The sequence below is a fragment of the Vipera berus genome, assembly GCF_964194415.1.
Source record: "Vipera berus genome assembly, chromosome: 1".
NCBI lineage: Eukaryota > Metazoa > Chordata > Lepidosauria > Squamata > Viperidae > Vipera > Vipera berus.
The window spans coordinates 33,951,062-33,967,478 of NC_138202.1; the positions used below are offsets into that span (position 1 = coordinate 33,951,062).

General features: G+C 39.8%; 1 protein-coding gene across 1 annotated transcript in view; it reads right to left on the reverse strand.

Annotated features, from left to right (window-relative positions):
• Positions 1 to 16,417, reverse strand: part of TDRD9 (tudor domain containing 9) — a 91,759-nt gene that overhangs the window by 7,646 nt on the left and 67,696 nt on the right. The window contains exons 22-33 of the mRNA XM_081318992.1: positions 15,487 to 15,594; positions 14,831 to 14,931; positions 12,164 to 12,337; positions 9,332 to 9,443; positions 5,732 to 5,944; positions 4,467 to 4,556; positions 4,090 to 4,350; positions 3,267 to 3,422; positions 2,396 to 2,466; positions 1,696 to 1,805; positions 1,382 to 1,478; positions 931 to 1,069 (exon numbers count right to left, since the gene is read on the reverse strand). Of these exons, the coding sequence (XP_081175118.1) occupies positions 931 to 1,069; positions 1,382 to 1,478; positions 1,696 to 1,805; positions 2,396 to 2,466; positions 3,267 to 3,422; positions 4,090 to 4,350; positions 4,467 to 4,556; positions 5,732 to 5,944; positions 9,332 to 9,443; positions 12,164 to 12,337; positions 14,831 to 14,931; positions 15,487 to 15,594 (1,632 nt within the window). The remainder of the gene's footprint in view (positions 1 to 930; positions 1,070 to 1,381; positions 1,479 to 1,695; positions 1,806 to 2,395; positions 2,467 to 3,266; positions 3,423 to 4,089; positions 4,351 to 4,466; positions 4,557 to 5,731; positions 5,945 to 9,331; positions 9,444 to 12,163; positions 12,338 to 14,830; positions 14,932 to 15,486; positions 15,595 to 16,417) is intronic.

Consider the following 16,417-nt stretch of genomic DNA (forward strand, 5'->3'; position numbering starts at 1 on the left):
AACTTTAGGGCAATTTTAAGAATCAAAACAGGTATCTTAAGACTGGCAGAAAGCCACTCTTTTCCCAAAGAGGCAGGCCGAAATTAGGGACAATTCTACCTCTTAAGCTCCATATGTCACCAAAAGAGGAGAAAAAAATGGCAATTATTTCAGCCTTACCCATTTAAGTAATGTCACAATATCATTAGTGCATTCCCTCATCAATTATCAAATACATTTGTTTTGCTTCCTCCATGAGTAGCATCGACATTCGAGAGATTTTTCTTTCTCCCATGTCACCATTATTTTTACTAACTTTTTTTAAACTCAAAAAAGAAACCCAAATAAAAACTTATTACAAACTCCTAACTTTTAAAAGCTGAATAATCTGGAATAGATTAGCTTCACCTGATTCCCTCAGAACAGAGGCTCATTCATAAAACTCTAGCTGTTTGTAGTTTCTGTAACTCCAACGAAATCTATGAGCTACTTGGGTGAGTCGCTACAGATCTTCAGCCTTAGTATACCACTGTTCTCTCGCCACCATTGTTTTGCAAATACAATTTATGTGCAAAATGAATACAATGGCAAATTATTGCAGAGAAATAAAAACATGCTAGCTTGGTTCATGTACTGAATTAGGACACTGGTTAACAATGGCTTTGTACTTCGCCTGTTGTTCAATTTCTATTTGTAAGGAATTTTTAATCAACTTACTATAGAAAGTCTGTTAAGACACCATTCTGTTATAGTTGTTACATAATGCTGTGCCTACAACTGAACAAGCAAAATTATCTATAGGTTATAACCAGGCAATCTTGTTTCACAGAAACCAGACAGTTTCTTAATTCTGAAGCCAGATTCATTCCAAGAAACCTAAGGGGGTAGGTTAAGATGTGACATTCCAATTGTGTGCTGTCATAACACCTGAAAAGCTGAAGCACATTTTACCTGTGTTATGTCATCTGCATCAATCTGCACATCAAATGTAAGTTCCATATCATGGTCTTGGAGGACTGGGCTTCCCACAGACTGGTTCCAGCCCAAACCACATAGGACACCTGTGTATCTCTTTCTGCTTTCATCAACCCTGGAGTAACAAGATTATTAAGTGTAAGAAAATATAGCAACTATGTCTGGTACATAATGTCATAACAATCCTATAGACATAAGAGTATGCATCCTTACATCATTTCTATAAAAGGAAGAACTCTTTCCATTTGCAGATAGCTTTTTCAAATGGTTCCCGTTAAAATTATGATGAATTGAGACCTTCCTTATCCCACCATCAAGTTCCTAGCCCCCCACTGCCAGGTCTCCAGTGAAGTAGATTTCCAGGAGTTGCAAAGCAAAATGGGAGTAGAAGCATTGTTTTCCAGTGATGACCAAGTTCCTCACATACCTGAGTTCTATCACAGGAGCAAACAACATGCTCAGTAATGCTGGGAGACCCGGGATACGAGGCATGAGAGAAGTTTCCCTTAGCATCATTGTTGAGCCTATCACCATAAAAAGCAAATTAATATGAATTTTCAAAACAAAAATGTCAAATAGTTATAGCTTTGATCAGAAATATAGTGTAGGCAGGAAAGATTATACATACTATAAACCAACAGTGTCCAACCTTGATAACTTTTAAGACTTGCAATTTTAAGACTTGTAGACTTCAACTCCCAGAATTCCCCAGTCAGCATAAAGACAAAGCATTTTTTTTACCTGTTGCATTTACAGATATGGAAGAAGCAACCAGTATTTGTTGAAATGGATTCTCAGGAGTATCAACTACAACCACAGAGTTTACACTCTCCTTCTCTACCAAGATTGTTCTAAAGGATGGGAAAAGACATGATTCGACATGATTATGAGAACTTTTAAAAATTCAATATTCCAAATGTTTTAAAAATAAATACTACTATTAGTACTTAAAAACTTTCTATATACAACTATTACACAAACCATAATAAGCACAGAATATTCTAGAAATATCTCACAACCATCTCTCTCACCGAGAACAGAAAGCAGAAAATAACTACAAAGGAGAAGTGCTTCCAGACTAAGAAAATTCAAAGAACTGCCTGGAGGGTGTGTGTGTGTGAGAGAGAGAAAGATGTGTAGATTATTCTCTCTCTGCTTCCTTATCGGTTAACAAAGGAGGAAAGATTAGAAAAAAATGGGAGTGGTAAAATTAATGGAAGATGTTGTTATCTGCAGCCTGCATAACCTCCATAAAATGTTGTAAATGGACAGGGTAATAATAAACACAAAGAAATTTGTGCTGCTTTCAGCCTTAGCTCTTGAAGCACTGTTCTGTAGACTGCAGTAGTCCACCAGATATCTTGGAGATTCTTAAAAGCAAAACATGAAGTTTATAATCTTACACATTTTGCCCCCAAAGCACTGTAGAACAGCATCTTACCTGAATCTGGAAATTCTGGTCATACTGCTGAATTTTAGGTTGTAGGCACTGAAGGGGCCAAGTAGTGTGACCTTTTGGAAAGAGAGTGAGAGCGAGAATGGGATTAAGAAGGCACCTGCAACATTTCAGTTTGTTAGCTTTGGGATTTGTCTTTACTATGTTATGTGAAATTCAGTCTTTCATTTTTTGTCTTTGCTCCCTAGGTAATATATAAACTACAAAAAGCCTCTTCTGAGGATCCAAAACAGCTTCTACTTGCATTGTAAACTGGGTTTTATAAGATTAGTGTGCAGCCCGAAAGGAGGCAGAAAGCTCTTGACTTAAATAAAATATAAATAATATAATGCTTGGTCATTCTTTGAAGATACATATATCTTCTCTTCTCTTCTCTTTGGTCATTGCCAAAAAGGGATTATTTAAATAACATGTGAAACCTAAACTGCAACTAATATTAATCAGGGTATTTTGAAACAAATCTCTTTTAATTCAAAATGTAAAGTTGGTTGTTCCAACAAATTGCAAGATTAAATAGGGAGGGAGGGAGGGAAGGCTCTTGACACCTCTTCCATAAAATCCCAGAGGGGTAAAACTCGCAACTATGTTCACTTTTCTGAACCAGAAATTGTCTAATTCTCTATGAGCAAAAAAGTAGCAGCACAAATGCTTTACAAATTAACTTTTAATAGGTATGCATATTTTTGGTTTTTTTCAGCAGTTTTCACAATGGTTTTGATATGGAATGAAGAAGCAATCTTGTTATTCAGAGAAACAAGAAAAAAACAGCATTTCATATTTCAGGTGAATCATTCAATGCTCAGCAATAAAATGGGGGTGGGAGTGGCAAAGATCTTTTAATACCTTTTAAACTTACTTTGCAATTTGGGGTACTAATCCTGTTAGCAGAGCAGCTCTCCAGTATTTCGGCCAGGGCATTCTCTTCTCTTGGGCTCTTTGGGAAGGATACCGATTTATTCCCCTCACACACTTCTGGCTTTGAAAACAGTTGTTTGAGAGTTTCATGATTTAGCTATAGAGATTTGGGGAGAGGGGAGAGATTTTGATAGGTGGGTGAAAAGGCAGGAAGAAAAAATTGTATTATTGTGGTTGCTTGAACAGTGAGTCAGTCAGTTTACACTGGATTTGGCATTTTTATCCACCTATCGCGTCCTTCCCAAGGACCTGACATAGGTACTGTAAACATCACAGATTTTAAGCTATAATAAAAGTATCCTTATTATATGCTGTTGAGCTGTGTAGTGTAAGTAACTTTACATTCTGCTTAAATCATGAGGATGCTAAATCTCCCAATCAATTTCAGCTCAACTGCTTCACAATGAAACCCATCTTTTCCAATGCCCTTTTGTAAGGCCATTTGAACATGCCCCAAAGTAGCATATGTTCCTGTGTACAAAAGAGAAGCACAATAATGAAGTGGGTCAGTAACCATCCTCAACTCTTCAGTTTCCTGCATCCACAAGTTCAAGAAACCACCCAGAGCCCCTGTATGAGAAAGATGGGTGGTTAAGAAGTTTGGAGATAGATAGATAGATAGATAGATAGATAGATAGATAGATAGATAGATAGATAGATAGATAGATAGATGGATGGATGATACACAGACATACAGATACACAGACACATACAATTCAAATCGTTTTCCTAACAGAAATAGCATAAAGAGAAAAATCTCTTACTTTTGATTCATAACAGTCATCTGCAGGTTCTGCATAGCCTTCTTCAATAAGTATGGTAGAGATATTCACCATGTTTGTAATGCCAGAGCATTGAAACACATCCACATGCAAGATGCCGTGTACAATTGAGAAAATCTTCACCATCAGAACATGGTCACTGACCAAGGAAGCAAATCTTTGGTTTGCAGCATGACTCCACTGTTCTCCACAAACAAGAGACCGTGCAGAGGGATGTATTCTGCGCACCTTGAATTCCAGAGCCTGAACAAAAAAATATCAAAACAAATATATATTTTCCAAGAAAATGAAATATTCTGACTAATGCACTTCCCCATAACACTGACCTGTCACTCATTAAAAACTAGAGAAAAGTTTACCTGAAAGGGAAGCTCTCGGAGGTGGCTTGGAATCTCTCGTAACTGGCACAATGCCACCTTTGATCTATTGCCATAATCTACATAGAACACCTGGTACAACAAAAAGCAATTAAAATAAACTTCTTTCAAGGCATAGAAAAAAAAAATGCAACCCTAGGCAATAGTGAGCTGGCTTACAAATACAACACATTACATAAAGCTAAACGGAACAAAACGTGGCTTAACACAAAGTGCAGAGCTGTTGTGAAAGTTGAGGTCTGCTTCATTCAAAATGGGATGCTATTTCCTACTGTTGCTTCAGTCAGCTCTTTCCATCATCTCCCCCCAAAAGTATTGCAATTGACTATTCTTTTCCAAACATTTACTGAAACATGGCCCTGCACTTAAACTTTTCCCAAAAAACAAAAAATCAAAGAGCACCCAAAAGAAGCAACCCTGAAAAACAATTTGATTTATGGATACCTCTGGATGCTTCCAAGAGTATCCCTTCTAGTGCCAGCAAATGCCAGAAATAGATAGTAATAGCAGATGTATACATTCCAAGTCAACAAAACTGTTGCTGCCCCAAACAGTACAACTTATTGCCCAACATATCTTAAATGGGAAAATAATACTGTAGCGCTATACACGGACTCTTGCTATTCAGAAGTAGGATTTTTTTTAAAAAAGTCTTCCATTCCTTTCCAAAAGAAATCCATGCTTTTATTACCTTTACTCCAAGCAATATATAATGTATTTTTAAAATGTAAGCAGAGACCAGTCATTTTTTTTTCCAGGTGCTACTACCTGTTTCACTGTTATGCTAGCTAGACCAGTGTTTTTCAACTTTAGTGACTTAAAGATGGGAGGACTCCAGCTTCCAGAATTCCCCAGCCAGCTTTGCTCTGCTCTGAAGAATTCTGGGAGTTTATATTTATATTTATATTTATTAAATTTTTATACCGCCCTTCTCCCAAAGGACTCAGGGCGGTGTACAGGGCAATAAATATCAAAATATACATACAAAAGTTAAAAAAGATTAAATAATTATGCCCAATATAAAACAATAATTAAAACAATGTTAAAACCAAATCCAAATCCAAACCCCAAACCCATCAGACCAGGCCGGATTGTTCAAATAGATAGGTTTTTAAATCCTATTTTAAGTCCAACCATCTTAATTTTAAGTCCAACCATCTTAAAATCATCAAATTTGGGAAACACTGCACTAAACGTATTCTGCATGATTATATTTGAACATGCTCAAGGATTTGAAAAAGAAGCACCTCAGCGCTGTCTCCAGACACATACAGGACCTGGACACGGTAGTACGTCTCTTTTTCACATTCAGTAAAAGGTGCCAAACAAACCAAGTCTGGATAAGGGCGAATAGGCAAAGAGGTCAACTCCAGCTGACTGATCTCAGCAGACAGTTTTTGTAGTAAAGCCATACTTCTTTCATCTGTTCTGTATCCACAGAAGTGCCCAACCTCTACAATCTGAAAAGGGCAAGATTTTTTTGTAGCATCCTCTGACACAATACGCACACACACAAAAAACAAGCCTGGATTTTCAAGCTGTTCTTCATTAACAGTATTTAGTTAACAGTCAGTTAAATGCAGAGTCTGGGAGACAAGTAGGACAAGAGAAAAACAGAAGAAATTTAAATGATTTATCTCAGGATTTACCCCAAATTTTCATATTTGGCAAGTGACTATCTTGAGCTAATTATTTACTGTTTAGTTCTTCTGTAACATTTAAATGTTTTTAGCTAAACTGCAAATCAAGGGCACTGCTTTTTCTGCAAAATTAACAATGTTTTAAGGCCTTACTCTTTAGGAATGAAGCTACAAGTTGTCTTTGCTAAATGACCACAACTGTTAATTGTCAATTCTGTCTCTAGGCAACATGGTCATTAAGTGAGACTAAACACGAATGCAACAATTTATAACCTCATTTTCGCTAGAGTGTTAAACAAATCATGGGAGGTAATTAAGCAAGACATCATATGATCACAACTTGCAATTTTACTGTGAACTTCTTCATTGACTCAGCTTATCAAAAGCCAGCTTGGAAGCACTCAAATGCCAATCACATGACTGTGGGAATGCTTCAATGGTTATAAACAAAAGGATATGTCTTGAAGTTACTTTTTTAATACTATCGTAACTTCAAATGGCCGCTAATAGGGCAGTCATTAAACAAGGATTATCTGTACTGTGATTCACAAGCTAATGAAGCTGTTTTTTTTAATCAGAAAACTGAATGCTTTTCAAAGCCATCAAGAGAACAGCCAAATATTCTCTGACTCTAGAAGGCAGGAGGAAAAAGTCTACCATTTAAATCCTGGCACACACGAGTCTTTGCAGAATATGCAAATGTGATGTGTATCTGTGGTTTCATTCTTGTTGCCAGTAAATGGACCTATTTGGCCCACTTGTGTCTTGGCAAAAAAATCAAGTCTTAAGATATTAAATGACTGGAGAACTGAGATTTATAAATACATCTGGCATGAATTTTGACACAAGTCAGTTTAAGATATAGTTTCCTAAGAAACTGTTTGTTGTTGTTAGCTGCGAAGTCGTGTCCGACCCATCGTGACCCTATGGACAATGTTCCTCCAGGCCTTCCTATCCTCTACCATCTTCTGGAGTCCATTTAAGCTCACGCCTACTGCTTCAGTGACTCCATCCAGCCACCTCATTCTCTGTCGTCCTCTTCTTCTATTGCCCTCAATCTTTCCCAGCATTAGGCTCTTCTCCAGTGAGTCCTTCCTCCTCATTAGGTGGCCAAAGTATTTGAGTTTTAGCTTCAGGATCTGGCCTTCTAAAGAGCAGTCAGGGTTGATTTCCTCTAGGACTGACCGGTTTGATCGCCTTGCAGTCCAAGGGACTCGCAGGAGTCTTCTCCAACACCATAGTTCAAAGGCCTCAATTCTTTGGCGCTCAGCCTTTTTTATGGTCCAACTTTCACTGCCATACATTGCAACTGGAAAGACCATAGCCTTGACTATACGCACTTTTGTTGACAGGGTGATGTCTCTGCTTTTTAGTGTGCTATCTAGATTTGCCATGGCTTTCTCCCGAGGAGCGTCTTTTAATTTCTTGGCTACAGTCCCCATCTGCGGTGATCTTGGAGCCCAGGAAAATAAAATCTGTCACTACTTCCATTTCTTCCCCATCTATTTGCCAAGAATCGAGAGGGCCGGATGCCATGATCTTGGTTTTCTTAATGTTAAGTTTCAAGCCAAGTTTTGCACTCTCCTTCTTCACCCGCAACAAGAGGCTCTTTAGTTCTTCTTCACTTTCTGCCATTAGAGTGGTATCATCTGCATATCTTAGGTTGTTGATATTTCTCCCGGCAATCTTAATTCCAACTTTTGATTCATCTAGCCCTGCCTTTCTCATGATGTGCTCTGCATATAAGTTAAATAGGCAGGGCGACAGTATACAGCCTTGCCGGACTCCTTTCCCAATTTTGAACCAATCAGTGGTTGCGTGTCCAGTTCTCACTGTTGCTTTTTGACCCTCATATAGGTTTCTCAAGAGACAAATAAGATGGTCTGGTACTCTCATCTCTTTAAGAACTTGCCACAGTTTGTTGTGATCCACACAATCAAAAGCTTCAGCATAGTCAATGAAGCAGAAGTAGATGTTTTTCTGGAACTCTCTAGCTTTCTCCATGATCCAGCGTATGTTGGCAATTTGATCTCTAGTTCCTCTGCCTCTTCGAAATCCTGCCTGTACTTCTGGTAGTTCTCGATCCACATACTGCTGGAGTCTAGCTTGTAGGATTTTAAGCATAACTTTACTAGCATGAGAAATGAGTGCAATGGTGCAATAGTTTGAACATTCTTTGGCACTGCCTTTCTTTGGAATTGGAATGTAAACTGATCTTTTCCAATCCTGTGGCCACTGTTGAGTTTTCCAAATTTGCTGGCAAATTCAGTGTAGCACTTTTACTGCATCGTCTTTTAAGATTTTGAATAGCTCAGCTGGAATACTGTCACCTCCACTAGCTTTGTTGTTGCTCAGCTTTTCTAAGGCCCACTTCACTTCACATTCCAAGATGTCTGGCTCAAGGTCAGTGACCACCTCATTGTGATTATCAGGGACGTTAAGCTCATTCTTGTATAGTTCTTCTGTGTAATTTTACCACCTCTTCTTAATCTCTTCTACCTCTGTTAGGTCCCTGCCATTTTGGTCCTTTATCATGTCCATTTTTGCATTAAACATTCCCTTCATCATTCCAATTTTCTTGAAAAGATCTGTGGTCCTCCCTATTCTATTGTTTTCTTCTATTTCTTTGCACTGTTCATTTAAGAAAGCATTCTTATCTCTTCTAGCTATTCTCTGGAATTCTGCATATCTTTCTTTTTCTCCCTTGCCTTTCGCTTCCCTATGGACAGTACCAAAAGAAACTGTTTACCTTGATATGAATTTGTCTGGTCACAATAGAGGAGATAGCCTTTTCCTTCATTAATACTATATATGGAAGAAAGTCTCTGGGAAATTTAATACAGACCCTTCCTTTTTTTTTCCTTAGAAGGAACCAACATCTTCCTCTTCTGGTAGGTGTTTGGTTTGATTTAATTTGAATTTATTTAATAATTTAAACTCCTTTTACAACATTATAAATGCTTAAATTTCACACTTTTGGGGGGTTGGAACTGTTTCAAGTTCTATTTATGATTGCTAACTCTATGAGTAGAGTCATCTATTAGAAATAATCCATACTTGCCTACGTGCTTCATATGCATGGGTAATGCATTGAAAATTTACTCACACCCAAAAGTTGATTTCCAATCTCCCCCATTTTAGAGTTCATCCCACTAAAGTTGATGGACGGTACTGCACATAATGCACATAAGCATATTTATCACCTACCTCAGTGACACAGATAGATAAATCAAAACTATTTATATTCTGCAGTTTTTCCACGGTATTACAAAACTTCTGCATGGGAGTCACACTATGTTTCTGAAAGTCAACGTTCACTCTAAAAACAAATATCAAAATAATAAACAAATGCTAGTCATTAATCATGTAACCAGCTGCCTGCAATTAGTGCAGGTTCACATCCCACCAGGCTCAGCCTTCCATCCTTCCGAGATAGGTAAAATGAGGACCCAGATTGTTGGGGGCAATTAAGCTGACTTTGTAATAATGCCGCTTGGGGGATGTATGAAAGCCCTAATAAGCAGGCATATACATAGGATGAAGGCTACTGCTAAGCTTGTAAGCCGCCCTGAGTCTTCGGAGAAGAGCGGGATATAAATGGAATTAAAATAAAATAAAAAAATAAATAAATGTACAATCTAAAGACATCCCTGTCATTAAGTCTCCTTAGGGGCTATTCCAAAAAGATGGCCCGTGGACCCTGTCGTGTGTGTGTGTGTGTGTGTGTGTGTGTGTGTGTGTGTGTGTGTGTGTGTATATGTGTGTGTATATGTATATATATATATGTATATGTATATGTACTGTATGTGTGTGTGTGTATATATATATATATATATATTTGTTTTCTGAGGTTATATATATATATGTATATGTATATGTATATGTATATGTATATGTATGTGTGTGTGTGTGTGTATATATATATATGAGTGTGTGTGTGTGTGTGTGTGTGTGTATAAAAAAGGGAGGAAAAAAAGCAAATTGGACATAATGTCAAACAAAACTCCAAAAATGGGCTGGACAAAATTATTGGCACCCTTAACTTAATATTTGGTTGCACACCCTTTGGAAAAAATAACTGAAATCAGTCGTTTCCTATAACCATCAATAAGCTTCTTACACCTCTCACCCGGAATTTTGGACCACTCTTCCTTTGCAAACTGCTCCAGGTCTCTCTTATTGGAAGGGCGCCTTTTCCCAACAGCAATTTTAAGATCTCTCCACAGGTGTTCAATGGGATTCAGATCTGGACTCATTGCTGGCCACTTCAGAACTCTCCAGCGCTTTCTTGCCATCTATTTCTGGGTGCTTTTTGACATATGTTTGGGGTCATTGTCCTGCTGGAAGACCCAAGATCTCAGACGCAGACCCAGCTTTCCGACACTGGGCTCTACAGTGCGACCCAAAATCCTTTGGTAACCCTCAGATTTCATGATGCCTTGCACACATTCAAGGCACCCAGTGCCAGAGGCAGCAAAACAACCCCAAAACATCATTGAACCTCCACCATATTTCACTGTAGGTACTGTGTTCTTTTCTTTGTAGGCCTCATTTCGTTTTCGGTAAACAGTAGAATGATGTGCTTTACCAAAAAGCTCTATCTTGGTCTCATCTGTCCACAAGACATTTTCCCAGAAGGATTTTGGCTTACTCAAGTACATTTTGGCAAACTGTAATCTTGCTTTTTTATGTCTCTGTGTCAGCAGTGGGGTCCTCCTGGGTCTCCTGCCATAGCGTTTCATTTCATTTAAATGTCGACGGGTAGTTTGCGCCGACACTGATGCTCCCTGAGCCTGCAGGACAGCTTGCATTCCTTTGGAACTTGTTTGGGGCTGCTTATCCACCATCCGGACTATCCTGCATTGCAACCTTTCATCAATTTTTCTCTTCCGTCCACGACCAGGGAGATTAGCTACAGTGCCATGGGTTGCAAACTTCTTGATAATGTTGCGCACTGTGGACAAAGGCAAATCTAGATCTCTGGAGATGGACTTGTAACCTTGAGATTGTTGATATTTGTCCACAATTTTGGTTCTCAAAATCCTCAGACAGTTCTCTTCTCCTTTTTCTGTTTTCCATGCTTCGTGTGGCACACACAGACACACAATGCAAAGACTAAGTGAACTTCTCTCCTTTTTATCTGCTTTCAGGTGTGATTTTTATATTGCCCACACCTGTTACTTGCCCCAGGTGAGTTTAAAGGAGCATCACATGCTTGAAACAATCTTATTTATCCACAATTTTGAAAGGGTGCCAATAATTTTGTCCAGCCCATTTTTGGAGTTTTGTTTGACATTATGTCCAATTTGCTTTTTTTCCTCCCTTTTTTTCTTGTGTTCCAATACACACAAAGGGAATAAACCTGTGTATAGCAAAACATGCAATACTTTTCTGTGAGAAATACTTGATTTTCTGGAAAAATTTCTGGGGTGCCAACAATTTCGGCCATGACTGTGTGTGTGTGTGTGTGTGTGTGTGTGTGTGTATGTGTGTGTGTGTGTGTATGTGTGTGTGTGTATGTATATAAGATAGTTTAAATCAACTTGTTTAAATAAATCTGTAAGGTGTGCAAAAAATCTTTACCAGCTTGATGGGGATTGGAGGAGTAAATTTGGGCAACCACACTGTATCTCTGTCCTGGGTGTGGAGCCCTTTTGCTTTCTATGCAAAGACTGGATGGTTCTGCCACACCTTCTACAGAACTGTTTCTTGCCTATGACTATTGGCAGACATTTAAAAAACAAACAGTGGAGTAGGAAGGAGCTGATTAAAGTTACTCTTAATTCATGTCATAAGATGCCAGATTAGGCAAAAAAAATCACATGCCATATTCTTGGACATTCCAAGCCTCTTCTCCATTTCAGAGCTCCACATCGCTCAGTCTTTAGTAATCCAAACTCTGCATTTCGTTTCTTTTAAAGCTCATTTCATATTAGAATCTTGCAAAGTATATTTTGGCTCTGCTTAGGCATTGCTGAATCAAAGCAAAACAGTTTCTCTGTCAAATAAGGAACCAAACCCAATTTCATAATGACATACCTCATGTCCCTTAGAATGGTGCTATTTCCACTTGCCATTTTCTCCTCTATCTCGCCTGGGGAATGGATGTTCAGTTCGAATGGAATCCTCATCTGTGCCATTTTAAGAGCAAAATACACTGCAGGAAGTGTTTTAAAACGTTCTGTAGGATTCCGAGTAAATTCTACAAAGGCTCTAGGTTAAAAAAAATAAAAAGAAATAAAACTGTCTAAGGATTACAATATGTCTATGAGCGTATGTGCAAACACAGACACATACGTACGTTTACACACACACACACACACACACACACACACACACAGAGAGAGAGAGAGAGAGAGAGAGAGAGAGAGAGAGAGAGAGAGAGAGAGAGAAACAGACAGACAGATAGATAAATTTGCGTCCCACTTCATTCACAAATGATGAAAGTAAGAAGGGAAGTAAGAAGTGAAGTGAGGTGCAGGGGAGAAAGTGTGCGAAAAAAGAATAAAGTGAGGTAGGATATTGTTGGTAGAAGAACTGTCCTAAGAAATGTTGCCTGGTGCCCCGTCTGATTCTCCCCCACGGGGACCCCAAGCCAACTGGCTGAGCCAAATCTTCAGGCTCTTGTGGAAGGCCAGGAGGGTGGGAACAGATCTCATCCCAAGAGGCAAACTGTTGCAAAGGGCAGGAGCCACTGCAGAGAAAGCTCTTCTCTACACCCCATCGGCTGGAATTCCTTGATCAATGGGGTCTACAGCATGCCTCCTCCTCTGACACAGGTAGGTCAGGGCATCCCATTAGGATGAGACAGTTCCTCGGGTAACCTGGGCCCATGCCAAGCAGAGCTTTAAAGGTGGTCACCAATACCATGAATTGCCCCTGGAAGCAAACTGGTAACCAGTGCAGCTCGCAGAACAGTGGTGTAACACAGGCTCTAAAGACTGCCTGCACTGCCACACTCTGTATCAGTTGTACCTTCCAAATGCTCCTCAAGGATAGCCTTATGGGGAGCACATTGCACAGTCCAGGAGTGAGATGACCAGGGCTTGAATGACTGAGTACAGGAACTCTAATCAAGGAAAGAGTGCAACTGGCACACAATGCAAAATTGTGCAAAGACTCTCCTAGCCACAACTGCCACCTGCTCTTCAAGCAGAAGTTGTGAGTTACACCCAAGTTGAGGACCACGTCTGTCTCAGATAATGCAACTAACACTAAGGATGTTAAAGTCCCAGATTTTGAAGTTCCATGCACCCAAAGCCATTTGGAATACCATGTTCAATCCAAGCCTATTGTTCCCCACAGCCTCCAAACACCAAGAGGGCAATCATAGCATTGCTTAAACCACCAAGGTAGAGATATAAAGTTGACTATCATCAGCATACTGATGATACCTCAACCCATGGTGACAGACAATCTCACCCAGCAGCTTCATGTAGATGTTAAAAAGAAGTAGAGAGAATACCAAGTCCTGCAGCACACAAAAGAACGGTCATAGGCTGGATCTCTCTTTCTTTAATACCAATTGGGACTGGCCTTGGAGAAAGGAGCCTGACCAGTGTAAGACTCTACTGCCCAGCCCCAAACCCTGCAGCTGTTCCATAAAGATAACAGTTGATGTTATCAGAGGCTGCTGAGAGGTCAAGGAAAGCAAGGATGGTGGCATTAACCCATCCCACTCTTGCCAGAGATCATCAACAAGGGCGACCAATGCTGTCTCTGTCTCATAATCAGGCTTGAATCCTGATTGGGCGGGATCCAGGTAATGCATTTGATTCAAGATCCTTTGAAGCTGCAACCATCTTGTTATGACCTAGATCCGCTAGGCAGAAGCAGACATCAATAGAGTCCTTTATAGCTCTGAAAAAAAGGCCACCGCTACAACAGCCCGGGAAGGTTCCATGCCACACTACCCTGAAGGCAGACACCCTCATTCTCCAAAAGCCAGTAAACAACAAACGAAATCCAAAGAGAGGGTGCAAGCTCACAGGGCAAGGTCCAGAGTCCAGGCACAAGCACAAGTTAAGTCCACAAGGCAAAAGGCAGTCCGCAAAACAAAGGCAAGGAACAGGCAAGAACACGAGTCAAAGCCGGGGGGGGGGGAGTGTAAGCCAAAACAGACAGACAAATGCCCTTAGGCTTCTACTTAAGTCAGCCTATGCCAGGTGTTCCTGGTGAGGGACAGGGCGACCTTCTCCCGAGTAGCCCCGCAGCCCTCCTTTGAGCTTGTCTCTGCTCTACTCACTTTGCCCTTGGATTGAGTGGGGAAGGCAGCTATGCCTCATCAGAAGGAATCTGCTGCCTCTGCAGTTGGTCCTCCCCTGGGTCTGGGGGCAGGCAGCTCTCTGGCAGTCAATTACCTCCCCGATGCCAAAGGAGCCCGGGACAGCATCGTCCTCAGCCCCTGGCCTCTCCAAACATGCCACCCCCATCAGACGGTCCCGGTTCCAACTCCAGGCTCCTCTGGGGCCATGACACTGCTTTTCTACTACTTTCTGTAATGACTACCTCAGATGCTGGCTTGGACAAAGTAAAGCTGTCTGCGGGGACTTCAGAATGGGGAGAGGTAAGGAACCTCAGAAGGGCTGTCGCAGGAGTGACCGAACGAGCCCCTGGCTGAAGAGGAGAGAGAAGAGCTGTGGCTGATTACTCAATTAACAAAACCAAAACAAATTGCATAAAGTGAAAACATACACATCCACTTACTTGGTTCCATCATAAACAATGGAGTTGACTTGACCACATTGTCTGAAAAGGGACTGCAGCTGCTGATAATACAGGAAGCCATAGGTAGGAATGTTCTTTAACTGTTAGGAAAAATAAGTATACATCTTCAGAAAGGTTGTATTCTGATATTTTTAAATATATTATTATTTTAACAATAGTAATAATTAAATAACATGAATAACTCTCTTATTCAACATTTAAATATTTTAAGACAGATTACCAGAGCAAATATCAGTTGATTATGAAATCCAGCTCCCTTATCTTGAGCAGCCTAACTTCTACTAGTATCCAAGTTCTGCCAAGTGTGACCTTACTTCCTGCTGGAAGAATATAGTGTCTCCTGGCTGCCATGCAGTTTTACTGGTTCTGGGTTTTTTACTTTGCTCCCAATGTCTATTCTTCCTACATTCTGCTCTTTTCCACATATTCTTCTTTTAATCCACTATTATACGTGGACTTGAAATGAACTGGAAAATGGAGCAGCTATGGCTGCTGTAGCCATGAAAACATATGCTATAATAAATACTTAAAAGTGCCACAAAATTCTGTTACATTGGCCACAAAAGATTAAGGCAGCTGCCATGTGGAAAATTAAGACCCCGTTGTGAGAGCCAGTAAAAACTTAACTTACATACCATCACCGTTGTTTTGGGATCTCTGCCTGACAATTCCTTCACGGCAACTTCTTTATCGTGGTGCACAAAGGTAAAATAATTTGGATAGAAAGCTCCAGCAATCACCACCTGAGAAATAAGAGGGAGTCGCCATCATCATCATCACCATCATCATTTTAGCCATTGTCTATCCACTGCAGGATGAAGGCCTCTTCCACGTTTCCAATCTATACGGTCCTGAGCTTTCTTTTGCCAATTCGGCCGACGATACTTGCTGATGTAAAGAGGGAGTAAGCTGCTATAAAAAAGACATCTCCCTCTCAGCAAATCCCGTCTTCCTTCTGCAGTTACTTGTATATGATCGTGTCACCCAAGCTTATTCCTAGTCACATGCTTTCACTCCTCTAACTTACATTAGTTTTATCCCCTTGGTTGGAAAGCTGCTTGGCCATGACATCTCTATACTGGAAAGCACCTTAAAATGGATGATGTCTTCACCATTTGTTACTACACCTACACCTACTGAATGATACATATGCATGCATGAGTCTTGTAATGGCCCCAACATTCAACTACAGATCACATATTTTCAAGCAAAAGATGTAGGTATAATGTTTGGACATTTGTAATAAGGATAGGAAGCTCTTGATTTAGGAACAGGGAAAATCTGACCCCAAGGAAAATTACTTTAAAAAATCAATCTATCTATCTACATATCTATCTATCTTTCATCCATCCATCTACAGTATCTGCCTATCATCTATCTATCTATCTGACCCTTTTATTCATGGAGGGAAGTAAGTGGCATACTATATATATATATATATATATATGTGTGTGTGTGTGTGTGTGTGTGTGTGTGTGTGTGTGTGTGTATATGTATATGTATATGTATATGTATATGTATGTATGTATATATGTATATATGTATATATATGTATATATATATATA